The sequence below is a fragment of the Hippichthys cyanospilos genome, chromosome 6 (assembly GCF_059441005.1).
Source record: "Hippichthys cyanospilos isolate Australia breed blue-spotted pipefish chromosome 6, RoL_Hcya_1.0, whole genome shotgun sequence".
NCBI classification, from domain to species: domain Eukaryota; kingdom Metazoa; phylum Chordata; class Actinopteri; order Syngnathiformes; family Syngnathidae; genus Hippichthys; species Hippichthys cyanospilos.
The window spans coordinates 9,296,785-9,317,701 of NC_142374.1; the positions used below are offsets into that span (position 1 = coordinate 9,296,785).

At 40.6% G+C, this 20,917-nt stretch overlaps 1 protein-coding gene across 1 annotated transcript in view; it reads left to right on the top strand.

Annotated features, from left to right (window-relative positions):
* The window catches only part of LOC148422079 (neural-cadherin-like), a 119,243-nt gene extending 99,518 nt beyond the window's left edge, over positions 1-19,725 (top strand). The window contains exons 27-33 of the mRNA XM_088416960.1: positions 211-400; positions 643-809; positions 4,288-4,552; positions 5,149-5,332; positions 8,563-8,813; positions 12,142-12,296; positions 18,928-19,725. Of these exons, the coding sequence (XP_088273086.1) occupies positions 211-400; positions 643-809; positions 4,288-4,552; positions 5,149-5,332; positions 8,563-8,813; positions 12,142-12,296; positions 18,928-19,485 (1,770 nt within the window). The 3' untranslated portion in view covers positions 19,486-19,725. The remainder of the gene's footprint in view (positions 1-210; positions 401-642; positions 810-4,287; positions 4,553-5,148; positions 5,333-8,562; positions 8,814-12,141; positions 12,297-18,927) is intronic.
* The last annotated feature ends 1,192 nt before the right edge of the window (positions 19,726-20,917 follow it).

A 20,917-nucleotide genomic window follows, 5' to 3' on the forward strand; every position in this document is an offset into this window, starting at 1 on the left:
TTAGGGTCACCCTCAGACTTCTCTCCTCACCTCTTTGGTGGGTACGCCCGAGTGTCCAAGTTACGCATGGTGGATGTTTCAGAAGCGAAGATGGAACGATCCCAACATCTTGAGCGTGCAAAAAATGTGCAAACCCTCAAACGCAAATAGGAGAATGTACCCCTGAGTATTTTACACAACTTTTTGTCCCTGTTGTCTCCTTCTGCTCAGCTTTATGACCTCGGTTCTCCAGCTGAATCGGTAAACAGCATGCCAGGCTGCCCTTTCATGAATGACCACTGCACCAACACAGAGGAACAGCAACCGGTCTCCTGTGGCACGACGGGGCGCTGCAACGGCGAGTGGGGTCCTGTCAGCTGCCAATGTGAATCAGGCTTTACCGGGCCACAGTGTGATCAGTGTAAGCACTCGGAATCACTGTTAGTGATTGCTGAAGCTTTGGGGGAAAGCAACGGGGTTAGGATGTTTAACCTCACAGCAAACAGTCTTAAAAATACCACACCCCAATGTGAAACGATATCTTAGTCCTTGCCATGCACAAAGTGTTTTCAGCACAAGCAAGCTGTGTTGTGGTAATCTCACGCACTTTCCAGTTGACAGCTAAAATAATTGAACATGCTTTGTGTGTTCCTGATGGATAAGCGGCTCCAGAGTTCTCCTTTGATGGACGTAGCCACGTTCAGTTCCAGCTGTTATGGTCCCTGCCCGCGCGACAGATAAAAGTCCAGGCTGGGATACGAACACGTGCTGCCTTCGGCGTCATTCTCAGTTTGCTCTCTCAGGAACAGAGTGAATACCTCCGTTTAGAGGTGAGTCACAATTGGTTCTTGTTATTCCAGCATGACAGCTCTGTCTTGTCTGTGTCCCATTAAAATGATGATTGGGGCCCAAACATTGATTGCTGTGAATACATGTCAGGCTGAGAGTGAGTAATAACAGCGTTCTTGACATATCATTGGCTGCTAGGGCGCTGACTGACGTATGCATTTTTCCCACAAACCTTACAGTAGGTCTGCAAATGTAGCCTTGAAAGAAAAGAAAAAATAAAAATATATATACAATGTTTTTCTCTCTCTGGTTAATGTTTTCCAAGAGAACGCAAGTGCACTGTTATTGGAGGCCAGAGTGCATTTGATTGAAGGCCACGTCTAATGCACTTAGAGGTGTTGACACCGCTCACATTGAATGTTATTTTCTCTGCTAAACCTCCTGTGAAGTGGCTTGAGTACATATACCTAAACCAGCGGCAAAAGGAGGGTCCTAATAACACCACCCACGATCCTCAAAGGGAAAATATTAATTGTATAATTTTACATTGCCAAGGTAGTAATGCACCACATAAATGTAGTCTATTTACACATTCTTTCGAATGATGCATTACTGACATGATATGAACATTATGTGTGTGTGTGTGTGTGTGTGTGTGTGTGTGTGTGTGTTTTATTAGTATTCATGGCTTTCATCTCATTTCGTGGCACATCAAATACAAACAGCACCTGGATGTAGATGGTTGTCAGATGGTGTTTAGACTGTCACTTTTTATGAAATCACAGGTCAGCTATATGCAAGGAACCTGTTACACTGAGGTTGAATTCTAAAAGTACCCCCACTTTGCAAAACATCTTGTCTTGGTGGTGTTCAATGTTCTGGCCTCATGCAGATTTCTTCTTCGGGACTTAACGTGACATAAGGAATACATTGCTGTCCTCTTTCCCTTGTAGCGCTCCCTTAATGACAGTAGAACAAAGAGGTGAGCTTCTATAAATAATTTGATGTCTTTTTCATCTTCGCTTGTCTTTTAGAAGTGGATATCAGATATAATGTTTCTTTTTTTTCCCCAATGGTTACCAGGGGCCGGCAGCACATAAATTGTGACAATGATTATAGCAATGAGTTTTAGTTATGAAGTCGCTTTTATTTTGAAGATTAAAAAAAAACAAAAACAGGTTGGATTCTTAATGGTGGTAGGTGTCATTTAAATTTGGACCCAGTAGCATACACAACATGTCAATGGAAAAGCAGAAAATCTTTATGAAGTAAAACCCAACGTAACCATAGCGAGCATCGGAAACTACCCACAAGTCGTTCAATGCTTTGCTCGCCTTCTTTTTAGGTTTCTCATCATTCCTCATCTAAATAGGCTTTTTGACATCCAATTTAAGAGCATTTAGATACTTTCCCCAAAACAGAGCACAGGTATGAACCATAAGTGGGTAGAATATGGACAGATACCTACAATAATGCGCAGGATACCTACAGTAATGTACAAGTGTGAATGGGGATTCAGATAATGTGCATGATTAGTGGTTAGGTACAGCTCTTTACAAGTGGTGGGCAAAAGGAGCAGTATAAATAGTGCAAACATTCTGAAATAAGGTGAGTGGTCTTGGCAGTCACAACTGCATGAGATGCATGAGAGTGATATTATCAGCTGTACTGTGCTACTAGTGGCTGCTGAGGAGTCTGATGGCAGAAGGGAAGAAAGTCTTCCCAAGTCTACTAATTCTGCATTTTACACTCCTGTACCTCCAGCCTGACAGGAGCAGAGTGAACAGTCAATGTTGGGGGCGGGGCACCGAGCGATGGAGGAAGCTCTCCTGTGGATTCTGAGCTGGTAAACGCTCTGCAGAGAGGGCAGTGAAGTTCTGGTGATCTTGTGGTTTAGAGCAATGGAGTTGCCGTACCACGCTGTGATGCAGTTGGTTAGGATGGACTCAACAATGCAGCTGTAGAAGCTGCTGAGGACCCTTGGTGACATAATAAACCTCGTCAGTCTCCGCAGAAAATACAGGCGCCATCCGTACGCCATACGTGAATAATTTCGGGCTTGACTGGATGTAAATTTGGCGTCGGGCCAAAGCCTTTGGTCACCCATTAATATTGCATTATCAAAGAGAGTGAGTTATTTTCAGCGCTTAAGGTTAGTTAGTAATTTGTGGAAAAATAGTACAAATAAAATGAAATAATAGTTAACTAACTAAACAACACACATACGCTTGGACTAACTAAATGTATATATTTTTATGTAAAATATGTTAAAGTGAGGCATTTTCGAAGCTTAAAATTTTAATTTCCTTGAAAAAATAAACAAATAAACAAATAAAATAATAATGATCGTAACTAAATAACACCCAGATGTGTCGGTTGAACAAATGTGTAGCTTTTTAAAAAAATTAAACTCATAAGTTTCACACACACCCACACACACGCGCGCACATACACACGCACTCACACACGAATTAAAAAAAAAAATCTAAATTAAAAATAATAATAATAATAATAATAATAACATTGAAAAAAGTGTTAAAAAATCCATGAAGGGATTCATTAACGAGTATGTAGATGTCCTGGATGTGTGTGTGTGTGTGTGTGTGTGTGTGTGTGTGTGTGTGTGTGTGTGTGTGTGTGTGTGTGTGTGCGTGTGTGTGTGTGTGTGTGTGTGTGTGGAATGTGTGCGTGCCCTCTTGGTAAGGAAAGTGTGTATGCGTGTGCGAGTGTGCTGAGGAAGGGATCATGGAAAATGCATATGTGAGGTTTATCACTGTTTTCTATTTGTGGCAAATTCGTATGGAATTGGGTTCTTTGTCCCTACATATATTTATTTATTATATACTTTGGGGCAGGATGTAAGTAGTGTGTTGGTGTGCCCAGGTCCTTGTGTGTCTCTCATGGGTTATTTGAGAAGTCCTGCTGAGTGAGCAATAGTTAGAGCAGGCTGGGCTGAATGTGAATTATCTTGCCCCACTGTTTCCAATTAAGATTTAGACATGTAGGAGCTGCTGTTATTGGAGTCCCTCATTGGTTGAGTCCATCGGGTTCACTCAGGCTTAACTGTTGAAGATAATTGTTGGCTTTTGTATACCTTCCCTTTGGGATCACTCCTGCTTCTGCCATACAGCTACCATCTGCAAAATTGCACCATTTTTGCCACTGAAAGTTTGATTTCCATTTTGCTGGAATTTTTCAGTATTTTAATTAATCACTCGCTCCAATCTTAGCTTCTTTGTTCTGCATGGAAGCGGCCCAATATCTTGTAATAGTCTCATGATCAACCTCTGTGTTTGCCACTCCTCACAGTCGCAAATGGCTGCAACCCAAATCAGTGGCGAATGTGTGTCACTCAAATACAATTGGACTTGCACAGACTGATTAGGAAACACATCATAATTCGTTGGACCTTGTCCAGTGTGACAAAAATCCATCCCAGAAATACAGTTGTGATCACTCTAATCTGCAGCCCATTCCCGCAAAAATGTGAAGCTTACCGTACCCATTTGGGTATTTCAGGTTGTTCAGGGATTGCTGGCCGTTTTCTACAATCTCGGAGATGGAGACTACAACTTGACCCTGCCGTTCTATCACCTGGATGATGGCGAATGGCACCAGTTGGAGATGGATCGCTTCGGCCGAGAGTTCACCCTGCGTGTTGATGGGGGCGGGGGGAGTCGAGAGATAATGGCCTCTCCTGGGCGGAGTCAGGAAATCATTATTGACACCTCTGTTGTGATGTTAGGAAACTCTTTCCCCTCGGGACACAACAGAAGCTTCCTTGGTAGGTAGACACTAATTGTCTAATGGGAAAAGTTCAAAGTTCAGAAAAGTGATTCAGCGAACTAATTGTTGGCTAAATAGAATTATTGATGACTAATCAGTCATGGAGTTAGCAAGTTAATTTGTAGAGATGAACTGGTAACAATGTAACAAAGTACCCGGAGGAGTTGATGATACATTAAATTGAGGGACTCAGTGATTGTTGAATGTCGTTTCCCATCCTGATGCCTCCTTACTATATGGCTCAGAGTGATTCTTCTGTTTTAGGTCGATGACCAAATCAGTCAGATTCCCTCATCTGAATTTCAATTATTTGTCTGACCTCATTTTACCCACAAACTAAACAAAAAGTGCAGTAGAGACGAAATTGTTCAAAAAAACTCCATGCTGACAGCTTAGCCTAAGGGCTGTTAGTGTGTTTGTATACATGAGGGCATTGGTGCCCTTTGGTTTTCAGGTGTGTCATCAACTCAGTTTTATTTTGGTTCTGTATTAGAGGTTTCTTCCTTGCTAGAGATTAAACATGTGTATATAATGGATTCTGCTTGAGGTGTGTTGTCTTATTATATGTTTGTGGCACCTGATCCTCCTTTGCAGGCTGCATCCGAGACCTGAGATTTAGTGGTCGATCCATTTCCCTCGACAGAGAGCAGCCTTCAGAGGGGCTCCAGGTGGTCTCTTCCCAGGGTGTCTCCCTTGGCTGCTCTTCAGATGCCTGCAGGAAACAGCCTTGCTCCCCTCCCCTCGTCTGTGTAGACCTCTGGAGGCAACATGAGTGCAGGTACTATGAATTTGAAGAATAGTAAACAGCCCTTGGAGTTAGCACATGTGGGCATGTTCTACAGCATATGGCCCACACATAATTTTTTTTTTTTTTTTCCCCCAGTAATGCACATAAAATGCATAGGCCTCAGCCCATATCATTACCAAACAAAACCACTCGGGGAACGCTGTCCTGGCCAAACTGTTGTTTGTGTCTTTTAATTATTTATCTGAGTGTTTAAGAGCGGAATTATTGAACAACTGCAGATTTTCATGAAACATGGGCGGGCCATGGATCACAAACAAGCATGCAGCACCAAAAGTCTACTTTCTTTTGCACCACTAACACTGTGGACAAAATGAACATTGCTCATAAAACTCAAATTAAAATAAATGTGCTAACAATTGTTGGACGGTATACTAGTCTGCTTCCTACCCTTGAGCAAGGCACCAACCCTTCTCAAAAGGTTTTGTATAATTTGCAAGCCTCTTTCTCTCTTGGTATCTTTGTTTGCATCCGCCTCACCGGGTGGTCTGCACCTAAATATACAGCAGGGGGTGAGTTGAATTCCGCCATGGCTCACTCGCTTCACGAAAAATGTATACAGCCCATCAAACTAATTAATAATCATGTGCTTTATTGGCATTTTGTCATTTCACATTTGCATGATACACAGTAATTTTAGTCATTTTAAGGTGCATGAAAGAAAATGTGTCAAAAGACAGAAACTGTAGGAGTATTTCAGACTAACTTGGGGTTACTTGGTTCAATTTACTAGGTAACGAGGTTTGTTTTACCTAGCCGCAGGTCCTATCACAGCTTCTTCATAGTGAGACAAATGTTGATGAACTAACATTACCCCCTGCGGATGAGCAAGCTGTCTTTTATATGAAATGACGTTATATGACTACTTTTGAGTGGTTTATTACCATGACAACAAGTGCAGTCAATGCTAACCTTTATAGCTGTAACAATTATTGCTCAGAACAAAAATGCAAGTGACTTCACATCGTACTTGGATGTTTAAATTCTGTGACTACAGAACAGTCTCATGGTGCATGGCACTGAGAGAGAGCAGGGGGTAGAGGTGAAAAAGAGTTTTTTTTTTTTTTCTTATGACTACATTAAGGAACTACTTCTGAGAATCCAATTTCATCCTCTCTGTTCCTTTTCTCTTTTTTTCAATCCAATGAGCAATTGGACTTGCTTTTAGGAACATATATTTGAATGTGATTGAAATTCCAAAGTATTTTTTTTTTTTTACCTTTTGACAGTGATTTTTTTTTTTCAACACAATAGATTTGACTGAATTTTCTAACCCTTGCAAAATTAAATCCAAAACGTGTTCTCAAAAGCGGCAGTGCACATTACCAATCAAAATGAAGGCACATTTGCTGCTTATTCTTTCTGAGACTCTTTTTACCTTCTGGTTTCAATATTTGTTTATTTTCCCTACGACTCTCTCTGTCTTTGTGTTTTGGGTCATTGTAGTCTGTATTCACAAGGGCCATCCTATCAGTTTTGCAACATTTAGCAGAAGCAGAAACTAGAGGAGCCAATCTACTTCAGTACTGAACCAGTGCTTTTTTTCATGATGTTTTCTATTAAGTTCTAATCTCTCCTTTTCTGTTCTTGAGCCTTACCGGTAGTTTGCACCTTGTACTAAACCTTCACTATTTACATTCATGAAGGCATCCCTCGATTACTGACTTTGACAATGATATATCTACCTCTTTAAGAGTGTTCTTGAACTGACTCGATGTTTACTCACCAAGGAGAAAATATGCAATCATGCACTTTATTTGTTGTTGAGCTTGCGGATTCATCTCTTTATGTTTTGAAGAATTGTTTTTGTAGGTACGGTTTATTTGTTTCTCTTGTTTAATGATGGCCTTCCTCATCATCTCGTCTTGTAGAAATGTGACATCTTTAAGATTATATATTGACGATGCACAGTTAGCAAATGCAAATTAATTTAAAACTTTCATCATCGTTGTCATAGTTTTTATCTGAAAACATATGACAACAACACAACAGTCATTGAGTATTCAGTCTGGAATATGAAACACCAGGTAATGCTAGATGCCTTCAAATTAATTGTATTTGTCGTAAACTTCAATGGTTACAATTAACCGACTGAAAGTATGACGCACAAAACAATTGTAAGAATTTGTTCAGGAGGTTTAGCTCCATATTATCTTCTAATCAATGTCAGTTGTAAAATTGAGGGTGCTGGCCAACCACTCCGGTGATTCCGTGATGAGACGGTATTGGTTTGGAATTTTTTGGGAACCATTTCCCCGAGATGCCTAATGACCCTTTTTCTGCTTCTTTTCGTCTGTCTCATGCCTACTTGATAGCAAATGGTGTATGGGCATGTTTTTTTGTTTTTTTTAAGTCTTGTGGTGGTGTGGGTATCGTGCTTTCAAGAGTTTAAAAAAAAAAAAAAAAGAGAGAGAGAACTGGATTAAGACCTGAAATTTATTGTTCTAATTAATCTCATTTCAATCCCTCCTAAAAATTCAGAGAAATACCCTCAACCAGTTGTTTTTCTTTTATATATTGTGCTATTGTGGAAGATCAAATCCTTGATATACAACAACATAAACATTGTTAGTTTCAACCCTCAGGAGAAATGCTGCTGTTTTCTTTTGTCAGTCGTCTAATAATAAGAAGTTAACACTAAAACAAAACAAAAAAAACGTGTTCTGTCTGTCGCAGACTTGTTCAAGCGTGGAGTGCTCAAAGTTAACTCTAAAATAAAAGTTTATAAGGTTAGCTTGGCAAAGAGCATTGCTAAGGCTTGCTACATGAGGCTTTTTGCTGCTATCATTAGTCACACCCGGATGATTTGCATTTATGTGGTAGGCTTAACCTGAGATGTTTTCATGGTAAGCGAGCCCATTCTTACAAATAATGCCTATCGCTCTACCTTGATCAAAGAGGCCTTAGGTTGTTTTTTATAAAGCTAAATTTGTGATTTTGCAGACAATATTCACATGTTCTTCCAATTCCATGTCTTCCTTCTGCTTTTGAACTTTTCCCCTCATCCACAACAGGAGTCTGTCAGGTTATGCCAAACGCAACCATAGCACAATGATCAGTGTCCACTTCAGGTTGCGATTGACCTTTGTTTTCCAACCCCACAAGAAGTCAGATGCATAGATGCTGATCCAATCAGCATACAGAAGGCACAACTGTTTGATGTAAGCTAATAGTTGTCAACTTTTCATTTGTATTCTAAACAGGTGCCCTCCAGGTCACATCACTAAGGAAAGCTCTTCAGGCAAAGCATGCATCTACACACTGTGCGCCAGCCGTCCGTGTCGCTACGGCACATGCGTGGCTCATTCACCATCGCGTTACACGTGCCAATGCAACGAAGGATACCGCGGACGGCACTGTGAGGTGACGCTCGCCATGTTCCATAACGAAGATGGCAATAGCCTGAGCCTGAGCTCCATGTTTGCCATCAGCATTTGTGTGATGGCCTTTCTAGGTAGCTATGTTGACTATGTTCTCTTTTACTTGTGGTGACTTTTCATTTTCTGTTCACCTGTCTTATTATGTCATCGTGACATGCATTTGTTTGCCTTCGCATCCTTAACAAACGTTTCATTTGTCTATGTCTTTATGAATTGAATGCTGCTATCCAAAACATGTGCTGTTTGATTTGCCATTCCCATGTACAGTATGTTGGTCTGTCATAATGTTCACATTCAGTACATACAGAAGTATTTGCACTCGTAATTAAGATGCCTCCATTTTGGATAAGCGTGTGGTGGAGCAAATACTGTATCTGCATTGTTATAGGATCCGCAAAGAGACCCATCGGATGGCCTTATTTGTGAATGACAGGAGAGCCCTAAAAGTTTTTTGAGATTCAGCAAGCTATTTTTTTATGTGTTTTTCTGTATTTCTCCTCTCTGCTGTGTCCCTTGTCAAAGTCATTTTTACTCTCAGCCTTACCTTTCATCTGTCTAAAACAGTTCAGCTATTTGTTTTGTTTTTTCTTTTCTTCTATGTACGCATTTCCAGCGCAAATAGCGTCATTTTGATTTTATATTTTGTTCTCATAAACGATCAGTCGCTTCAGATTGTTAATATTTTTTCTGATTGTAAAATATGACACATATAGTGACTGATAAAGCAATGAGCAAGCAAAGGTACACAGTCCACCACTAAGGACAATCTAATAAAAGTGATTCTGGATGGCCTCGTAACTTGTGTAAGATCTTGGAAGGTTCCCATTATATAACCAACAACATACGCTCCTGTTGCCTTTTTAAATATGTATGTGCTGATGCCCCAGCAGCACACAGGGCACTTAAAAAGACAAACTAACACTTTTGGTCATGGTTAAGTTAATTCCAGAGGTCTTCCGGGATATGTCCGGTCCTCATAAAGGTAGAAGGGCAAACGTGTGTGAATGCCTTGAATGCTGTTGCTCTTACAAGTCTCTGTAGGGCCGCCATGTTGTTTATGAGTCTTGGTGTCAGAGACAGGCTTATAAAATGCTTGGCCAGCTCAGTACACGGACCCTGCCTGCATAACAGACTCTCCTCTAGGGCATGCGGCTTGTATTGGGCCTCTTATTTCTGCACTTGAAAGTGAAATGTATAAAGCAGACGTCACCATATGCTAATGGATTCACACATTGGCTCCAAAAATGATGCTGTCTTTTTAAAGTAGGCTGACAAAGTGGCAGAGAAGTCATTTTTATGAGCAGGTAGCACAAGCTGGTGTATAATATAATTACAACAAGAAAAAAAAGGCAAAAAATGGAATGGGCAGTTTTTCGTGATGTATTACATCGCCACACCTTTGAATAAAGCGCATGAAATAAATACCGTCCCCTACTTAAAGCATAAAAATGGAGCTGTTTGCATGAAATGTCCTGAAGGGGGGGAAAATGAAATGGATAACGACCGTCCGGTTGTACAGCACGTACCTATTTAATGACCAGCCTTGTCACCGCGGGAAGCGCAGCCGTACATAAGCGTTCACATCCAGTACACACTCAACTAAGTTGGTGCTAAATTAAAGGGGGACTCCTGCTCTGCCTCAGTGAGCATTAAAAGTTAAAATGATCATCCATTATTAAACTTTACATAAGGCATCACAGATGGACTGGAGTGTGAATTCGATGTGCGCTATTGACTGAGTCAAGCTTATGTCTGAATGGCCAAGCCTCATTAGCCCATCGTCAAATCTGCCCATTTCTGAGCAGGTAGTAGGACAAATTAACTTCCCGTATGGGGCTACGGATCATGTAAAGTGTCTGCTTTATCCCCTGTGACTAAATGATGTTTTTCCAACCCTTGCCCATCTCTCACCTGTCTCATTTCCTTCTGTTTCCTCATCAATTCCCTTCTGTCCCCTGAACGTCCTCCGATGTCTCACGCTGTCACAGTGCTCTCCACTCCTAATTAACCTCAGACTTGCAGTTCCAGCCATTGGGGTCAAGCATTTTGATCAAGACGTTGTTGGTTGTTTTCGCCCACTCATCCATAATGCAAAAAGCAGTGCAGGCTGTGATAGAAGGCAACGAGGCAGCAGCATCATGGATGGATGGATGGCTGTGGTGTTTCTGTCCACCCAGAGAGATTATTGATCACGCCGCACACCTACTGCACATCGCATCCTGGAGTGGGCAGTGAGAGCAGGCATAAGCTCGCGGCAAAAATTGTCCAAAGGTTACACTACAAGCACCTCTGCATTGCGCATGAAATACACTCTGATATTCTTTTATGGTCAGCTCCTTTCAGCAGAGGAGGAGCGCAGCTGAAGTCTCAATGGCACTCATCGGAATTGTTTTGTTTTCTGGGTCCAGCCAAACAGACAACAAACGCCTAATCCAGCAGAGGGGGTTGAAAGTGAAGTAGCGTAAAATACTGCTGATTTTAAAGAAAAAGGCCATTTCCGTCTGGTGACCTGACTGTACGTATGACCCCAAAGAGCTGCTGCTGCATTCTGCTCTTTCGAAGCACAGCCTGTACATTAGAACTCCGTACTACTGGGATTACCCCGCGTTTTTCCGACGACCCCCGATTAAACAGGCACCTCGCATGCTGGAAACGGTTCCGATCTAGCGTGAGAGATTAAATAAAAAACGAGGGCAGGGAGAGGCCAGAGAAGTACTAAAAAACAAGAGCACTGCCTTACTCAATGAGTAATGAATTGGCAAGGGAAGCACTGACAATACTACAGAGAAAAAAAACGGAGAAAAAAATAAGTGTCTCTGTTAACTAGTGAAATATATAGTGAGAAAAGGGAGGGAAATGGTTGTGATTAATTGACTTTAAAGGTCACTCACCCATGTTGTATAATCCAGCACACAATTGCTTTGATTCATATGTATGCTTGAGGACCTTTGCGCGCTCGGCTCTGGCAGGATTCCACTGTGTGCTCTCAGCTCAGCTATAACAGTCTTTGGCTTTAAGCAGCGACAGGTAAAGATTCAGTCAAGAGGCCCCCAGAGAGCTGCTGTATTTGATAAGACAAGGAACATCTAGCAAAAAGGGTGTGAGGACCTCTGTGTCAGAATTCCATCAGCATGTCCTACCTGTGCAATCAGAATAGGTCTTTTTGGACTAATTAGAGTTTTAAAAATGACAGCCACTTTGCCATATAGTGTCTCCTTTTTGAAAAGGATCACATTGTGTGCAAAATGCAGTACACACATTGTTCATGCATTATGTGTCGCTTCATCCAGCACTATCCACTCTTGTTGTACATTTCATTTACACCTTAATAGCTGTAATATCCTTGTCTCCGGTGAGCGAGGGGTACAACCCAAAGTTATTCTGCTCTCTGGCTCCCCTCAGTGTTGATGCTGGGCCTCTTTCTGTACTCTTGCTGGAGGAGACACAAGGGCCTGAAAGAGGGCGTTTACCACGTGTCGGCGCACCACGGCGAGTGGGAGGACATCCGAGAGAATGTGCTCAACTACGATGAGGAAGGAGGAGGGGAGCAAGATCAGGTAGCAAACATTCGAAATTGCTCCGATTTTTTGGAAGTGTACAATACCAAGGCTCGAAATAAGCAATTTCGCATTTCGGTTTGCAAGGTAAATTTGGGACTTTGAGCTTCATATAAACACATGGACGCAGTCTCGGAGAAGTGCCGGCAAAGCTCTGCAATCTTTTTTGAACAACAGTTCATTTGTGTTTAAGAGTGGCAGGTTTCATCAGACTCAACCCGTGATCCGCATGTACATCACGGGGATCCCTCGGTTGAAAAATTGGGTGCGTTCTCATGAAGGCTGCGAGTTTAATTTAACCACTGAACCGAAAGGAGTCCAAGGGTAATGCGAGGATTTTTAAAAAACGTATATTCACGTGTTTATGTTTATTTGATGCTCACCGACATGCTAAAGGAAGTTGCAACAACATAACATTGTAACATGCCACCAATGTTCCATGTAGGCAAACTTCAAAATAAACGCACAAATACAGGGGAGTCACTGCAATATACTTTTCAGGCTTCTATCTTGACATATCCTTGTGACCCCTTTATTCCAAATTACTGCTATTGCATTACATAGGCACCAGCATCAATTTACTACCGTTAAATTGAATAAGGACACTAAGAAACCACTTGTCAGTTAACACTGTCATTACATGATATGTCACAAGGTGGCTGTTAACATGAGGACAGGACAAAATTTCAAACTCAAACGGAAAAAAAGGTGATTGTTGCAATGAAGTGATAATATTAATTCTTCATAATCTTATTTATTAATAATAAGAAAAAAAGTTGCTTAGGTCCTTCGGATTAAGCAGCAGAAAAAACAAAAAAAACCGCTATCGACAAAATTAGAAAACTGCTCCTCAAATTAAGTCTAAAGACCTCAAGTTATATATATATATATATATATATATATATATATATATATATATATATATATATATATATATATACATAATTTTGCAACATTTTTCTTCCCTGCACTACTTCCAGTACATGCATGAAACTGTGGATTTCCACCATTATGTGCTGCAAATGTAATCTGCCCAGAGTCTTTAAAATCAGTGGTGCCAGTCACTATTGCATAAACTACATTAGCAATTAGACTCTTTCTTTAACCAATGGTATTCAAGTCAGCCTCATTTTTCATTTTCTTTTGAACAACACTTGTTGCAGCCAACTTGGGGTGGCAACATTTCATGTTCGGATGGGATTTGTTGCTGTGGGGTTTTTTTTTTTTCTTAGTTCATGTTTGTGTTCACCTCGGGTCTGTCTTCCTTGTTTGTGTTCTTGTTAGTGTGATTTGTTTCCACCTGTCTGTGTTTACCTGCCCCCATGTGTCAACCAATCAGCTTCCCCTGCCTATTGTTCCTGTCCAGTTGTTTCGTTTAGCGTGAGTGTATTTTAGTTCCCAATTGCTTTCAGTTAGTTGTTGGGTCATTGTCTTTTGCTCTTTCCCCAAGACTACGCTTGAGTTGCCTTACATCGCTAAGTTAAGTCCTTTTGTCCAGTTCCGTGTTCCCCCTTCAAGCCTGCCCGTATTCGTATGTGATATTAATTCATTTATTTGCATTGCTGTTTCCTACCCTGATGTTGGTCCTCTTTTTATATTAAACATCTTTTTTTTAATTTCACCTTACTACCAGCTTCCCACCGGTTGGGTCCACCTCCGCATTCCACCATGTCTAAAGGCGACACAAACACATCTCGTGAGCTACATTCATTGTATTTAACAATCATCATCGCTGGCAAGAACGATGAATCTTATTTACATGTGTAATGTTTTTGTGAAATAAGACATACTTTAATTCCGAACTGCTCCAACTTATGTGCCACAACGCTGTGCTGTATATTGCATCTTGTGCAATATTGATGCCTTTCATAGTTCACATGATTGTGATGGTTTTAAGAGGTGGCTCAATTGGGGTAAATTTGTACTGACAGCCCTGGCACCAAATGCATGGCCAACCCAAATTGATGGTTCTGATTGTAAAGACATTGTTATGGACGTGTAATATACTCTATGTACTGTAGATATCAAACGCCTCGTTTAACAAGAGTATTTTTTTAAATATCAGTAGGCTGTGCAATAGTGAGATTCTATGACACTATAAATTACAACTATAGTAAAGTTTATAATGCTATAATATGTTCAACATAGTGAGCTTTATTACTTGTTACTGCATAATATCACCCAACCATTCATTTTCTAGCACTGTTGCCGTGCTCATATTATACAGTCACTCATACTTGTGTCAGGTCTTGTGTTACTGTGCATATTTTTGGAATGTAGGAAGAAACCTGCAGAAAACTTTCCCAAGCAAATCATGGAGGATAATCACAAAAAGGTCTGGGTCAAGATTCGATCGAACTAAAAAGCAGACAAAAAAAGAAATTTTTGGATTACCTCAAATTTTGGTCTGAACCCTAAATGAAGAAATCTGATATTTCTTTTCAACTGCAAGTATTCAGCGTGAAATCCAGTCATGAATCCTGCACACCTAGCAGAGACCTCGCATTTTTTAGGATGTGTTCATTCTGCCTTGGCCGCAAGCTGATGGCAAATTATGCATACCTGCATTGTCAGCTCTGACTCAGACCTGTTGAATGTCAGGATGTCTGATTTCTTTTTCAAGCTGCACTCCATCAAGAACAGCCTCGCTGCCTTTGATTTTCCGAATGCCATTGGGCAAGATTATGCTGAGGTCCTGAACAAGAGTGGAAGTGAAGCAGAGTTGACGGCCTCACAAAAAGTGGAGCATTAAGGCTTGCAGCAGTGTCTTAAGTGGATAAAGAAAATACGTTTGATTTTGATTCATATGCACTAATACATATCAAAACTTGAATTAAATCTAGAGCAAGCTGACTGGGTCTATGGTCCCAGTAACCATGCCTGAAACACAACAAATCTATTCTCTTCTAGTGTTTTAATACATATAGACTAAGTTGATGGAAATGCAGCTGGAAATAAAAATTTTGTGAATATATGCTTGCGGGCATCAACTCATCAAGCAGCAGTTGGAGGACGACACATATTGACTGATGTCACTCTAGATTTGGACATCAGGAATGACATGTGGCGGACGTGTTCTACATTTTCCTTTTGTTTCCTTTAAGATGTTATCGATTGCATTTGTATTTTGCTGCACTACCACTTCTCGACTACTTCTGAAAAAAAGAAAACACAATGACGATAATAATTTTACAAAAACATCTTACATGATTTTGGATTTGTCATTTCAAAAGATACAGCTTATCAATAGGCGCACCGTGGTACATAAATAAATCACTGTGACCCATTTCACCAGGTGTTGTGCTGCAGTTACAGTTTGTATTTTTTAATAGCACACCATGCCATCACGCAGAAAAAAAAATGAGAGGGATTAAGGACAGAGCTTAAATAATTAGTGTTTCATATTCTTCTCTCCCTTCACTAATGTCTACGTTCTATTTGACAAAACGAAACCTTTATATTGTTTTGGTAAATACTTGGAATGGTATGATTAGTGCACAAATTCTATAAAAGGACACCCAATTAAGCTCATTAGAAAGCGAGAGATGTTATGAGCCATGTCCAAATTTATAGGCTGAGTCCTCTAGGAACCAAGACTCTTTTCTCATATAGAAATGTAGGCTACGAAAGTGTGCCCTGGAGTAGCCTTCACTCATGGCTTTTCTCTACCGGAACAAAGGCCTGATTTAAATGCTAGATCCGAAGGGCACATGAATGCGGACACAAGGTAAAAATCAACAATCAAATCATGTGTGTGTGTGTGTGTGTGTGTGTGTGTGTGTGTGTGTATATATATATATATATATATATATATATATATATATATATATATATATATATATATATATATATATATATATATATATATATATATATATATGAATCCAATGGTCACATGCTGCAAGGCCACACTGAAATGTAATATCCAACAAAGCGGATAAAATAAGCGGTGTATATGAGGGCTTTCATTTCTGGCATCTAAAATGCATAAAACAGGAAAGAGAACGTCTTTGGTGGAACATGAATAAGGTGATAGAACAACATGGAACGTTTAGATTTTTTTTTCGGGGTATTTTTTTCTTTCGATTCTTCAAGTTGTGTGACCATCATTCTACTTTGATTTCAATGGTTAATGTTTAATCTTAAGTCGTGTTTGTTAGTACTGGTTTTATCTTTAATGCTCTTCTTCTTAATCCATCTGCACAGAATGGTGCAAAAACACTCATCATATTGTCCTCATCACACCATGTTCAAATTGATAAGTAATTTTCATGTGTTATTATCTTTTTGCAGAGTGAAAAGCAATCTCAATAACCTAAATTATCAAGACGGATTAGCCACCTTTGACATTCCCAACCATAACAGGGCTCAAATCTTGAAGCAGATCGGCACTCCATCTCATACATCCATGTCTAGTTTGTCAAATTTTTCAAGTCAAACATCAAGGGGCTCCAAGAAATTAACATGAAATTAACATGTTTGAGCATTTCAGGGGTAGAATGAAAGAGGAAGCATGGAAGATGAAACCAAAGAATTTTGATGAACTCTGGGAGGTATGTCGGACTGTTTTTTTTGTGATTCCAGATGACTTCATCAATAATTTGTTTAGCTCATTGCTACACTGAAACACTGCATTCCTCCAAGTATTTGGGCATTGTAAATGATATTAAATATGTCTTTCACAACATCGCTACTTCCTACTTCCTAATTATAAACCACACTCACAAAAATTTAGCATAATATTATTTTTTGGCATGTATGTGCCACATGTTGTAACATATATTAACACAGAAAGAGGGTGCATGGACAATTTGTAAATTTATGTTTTTTTCTGTTTTTCAAACTGCCTGGTTACAGCAACATAATGCCTTCAGCATAGACTGAACATGCCTACATGTTTAGAAAGGAAAGCGGCTCCAACACACCTTCAACACTGACTGAACATATGTGCATGTTTAGAAATAAAAGCAGCGGCAACATATTTTCAGCATAACACTGACACACTTAGATTATTAGAATATTGCACTTACACAACAGGAAGCTGTCTGTTTGCATTTGCTAGTGGACAAAGCACTGTAGTGGTGAGTAAAATAGCATCTCAAACCCAAAACCAATTCTTCAACAGCCATCTTCTTCTGCATTACTTTTTTTTTTTTTCACCAGAAGATAATCCCCTGGAAGGCTAGTTAAAAAAAAAAAAAAAAAAAAACTGCATCTAAGGCACACTGGACTATAAGCCTTCAAAGGTTTATAGTCCAAAATTTATAGTAAATCATTTTTTCATTTTCACATTATCTCTCTAGGCAACAAAATGTTTGACTAGCCCACGTTTGACCTTTCTCTGTTTATTGATCATTCTGCATCCATACATCCATACATTATCTAGAGTTGCTTATCCTCACAAGGGTCATTCTTGCTTGTGCCTATCCCAGCTGACTTTGGGCAGTAAGTGGGGGACACTGTGGACTGGTTGCCAGCCAGTCACACAGAGACAAACGCCTATCCATGCACCTTATCACACCCAAGGACAATGCATGTTTTTGGAGTGTGGGAGGAAGCCCGAGTGCCCGGAAAAACCCACGTGGGCTTGGGGAGAACATGCAAACTCCACACAGGAATGATGGATTTGAATTTGGGTCCCTGAACTGTGAAGCGGACGTGCTAACCACTTTTCCACAGAACTACCTTATCATTTTCCAGTGAAGGAAATGCATTTTAGTGTATTAACAGTAATGTTGAAGCTTTATTATACTTGTTTAAAAAGCTTCAATATTATATGTATATATTTATAATATGTATAATTTATTATGCAATAAAATTAATGTTATAGGCTTGTTTCTACAAAATGGATACGCAACAAGACTTTGGAGTTGTAAATTGATTTTCTAGCAATAAATTCTTCACAATGATAAACTGCTGAAATTACAGAGGAATATTACTGCTTGCAATGGAATTCAAGCAACATTCTATTCAGCAGCCAATGTTTTCCATTTTGCTGCACTGTAATAAACTCCTTTTCCAGTTATCTCTTTGTCATTAAATGGTTTTCTATTTGCCATCACTGGTACTATTTGTACTGATAGTCAGTGAGCTGAAGACTGTTGAGGTATGTGTGCTGAACTCTGGCATGATGGCGGTCCAACATCTGAAGTGTTGTCTTTCTTTCACGATTCCAATGCATGTAAATACTTTGAATATTATCCCTCAGCATTTTCAGATTACACAGAGGATAACACGCGTACAATCAATACAATTGTTTGTAAGGGAAAGTATCAACTCCTTAAGAAGGAAGCGTGTAAGTCAGTTAGCTGAAATTGAGCCATACAAAAGGCTGCTAATTCCGCTATTTTAATAGTGCCGGTAATAGCTGCTTCCCCTCTTTGCAATCAGATAATTAATTAATGGTCTAATCAATGGTACTGTTGTTGCCAGCGTCTCCTCCTTCCAGGTGGATGTTCATCTCTATGTCAAGAGCGGCTTCATTTGCTTGCACATGAATTAGCTGAACTAGATTGGTGTCATGTGACAATATTGATTTCTATTATCTCCTCAGGTCCCAAAAAGATTACATAAGGAGGCTAATTTATTTACTTCATTTTGTTGCTCTTCTTTTTTTTTTTTTTAACCCCAGAACGCTTTCAACATGGTGGAGCTGCAGCGTTCACTCCATCCAAGCCCGGCACAGTCGCTCCGCTACAGCTACCCGCAAGGCATCATCTCCTGCCCCGAGAATAAGCCTCCCCAAGAGGACGGCAGAAAGGGGCTGTCAAATGGGAATGGCAGCAACATCATCGCTCTGCGTCTAGCTGTACCCCCCTCCGAGACAGAGACCCTGTCATCCCCCCTGACACTCCGTCGCTCCAAGAAGCCCCTCTCCTTCTCCAGCCAGGATCTGGCCCGCTACCTGTGCGAGGTCATCAGAGACATGGAACACCCGGAGGAGCTTGGCACCAGGACCACACCGCGGCGTCCATCCGGTAAGGGGCGCAGCCTGGCGGCGGTGCGCTCCCTCAGTGCATCTCAGGGTTCAGATATCAAGAATCAGGGGTCCCAGAGCAGCAGGATGGAAAAATTCAGAACCCTCCGAGCTGTGGTCAGTGACCTCAGAGGAGACTCCAAGCCTTCAGAGTGCCAGAGAGACAAAGTCAAGGAGAGCCGGGGGCAGCTAAACTGTGGAAAGAGTGGATGAGGCACTTGAACAATGAAAGAAGGTGAATTCATTCGGAGGTCGTCAGTGAATCCCAAATGGAACTCATGTTGATTTATTGGGATGTTGTGTGCTGACTTTGCTCCAAATCAAGTCTGCTATAAATGTTCTGGGTTGCTGAAACTTTGAGCTGTGAAGTTCTCAAAATCAAATGAATGATTTAAGATGTGATGTATTGTTTACCTGGCATTGCACTGTACAGTAAAGACTCTACCGTGAGCATTTTTGGAAGCTTCTTGTGTCAAACGTTTACATAAATACAAACGCGATACAGTACTTTAGATTTTGTCGAACCTTTATGCCTGTGTTACTTTGTTCCTAGATGTATTATTTGTGTAATTGTAAGCACTCGATACAAAAGTAAGCGATTTGGTGGACAGTCTAGACGATCTTCAATCAAGAACATGATGAATGTGCAAAGTATTAAAAGGTTTATGGAATCTTCTTTAAGCCAACGCTACATGTAAAAGAAGGGCAGATAGCCCGTCGGCAGGGCAGATAGCCGGTCGGCACACAAACCTGAGCAACCGTGTGTAGAAGTTGTGTTGCTCAGGGTGATGCAAATGGCGGTCATAACAGTCAGTGACAGGTTGGCTGCCTCCTCAAAACGTTGTGTTCAAAGCTCGAGTTCCCGACGAAAGGAATTTATTAGCAGGGAATTCATGAACCAGTTCAGGTCATGCCCATGATAATCTTGATCACCTGCCAGGTGAAACGGTTACTATATAATTTCTTGAATCTACCCAACATTATGGCCGTTGCTAGGCATAAAGCGCTGATTGGCATAAGCCCTCTTCTACAGTGGTCCACAACAACCGGACTGTGTTCCTGTATTGGTCTACTTGGTGCCAAGTTGATTGGTGCAGTCTAACATTACCCTAAAGTGTACCTCCAGAGCTCGGATGGAAAAATGTATATCATTTCTTATTGTATTTAGGTTTTACTGGAATTATGAGAGCAAGCTTACAAGCCAACAAAAACTGTCTGTCGGAGGCGTCATGGCGGCAGCCGTATTTGATCCTTCTTGGCTCCTGGAGGCCGAACTGTGACGTAGAATCATCGAGAGCCAAGTCTGGATGGTGTTAGCTATCGCAGGCAGCACCAGCTCGCACAGGGTTCCAGTCCTTTAACGCTATATTGGCGCAATGCAACGTGTATGGGTGCCCTAATAATGCAGAAAAACAAAAACAAGCGCTACTTTTGTGTGCCTAAATCTATTAATTCGGAACATAAATTCATCACAGAAAGGTGGCTGCAAGCATGGGTAGAGTACAGTGAGAACTTACAGTTTGGCAAGAATTTGGTAGTTTGCGTACACCTTTGTCTTCGTAACATAAAGACAATCTATAGGTAAAGCCATAGAACTGCCATGGACAGAAATTGAAAAAACAAGAATGTATGCTGCTGAATTGTA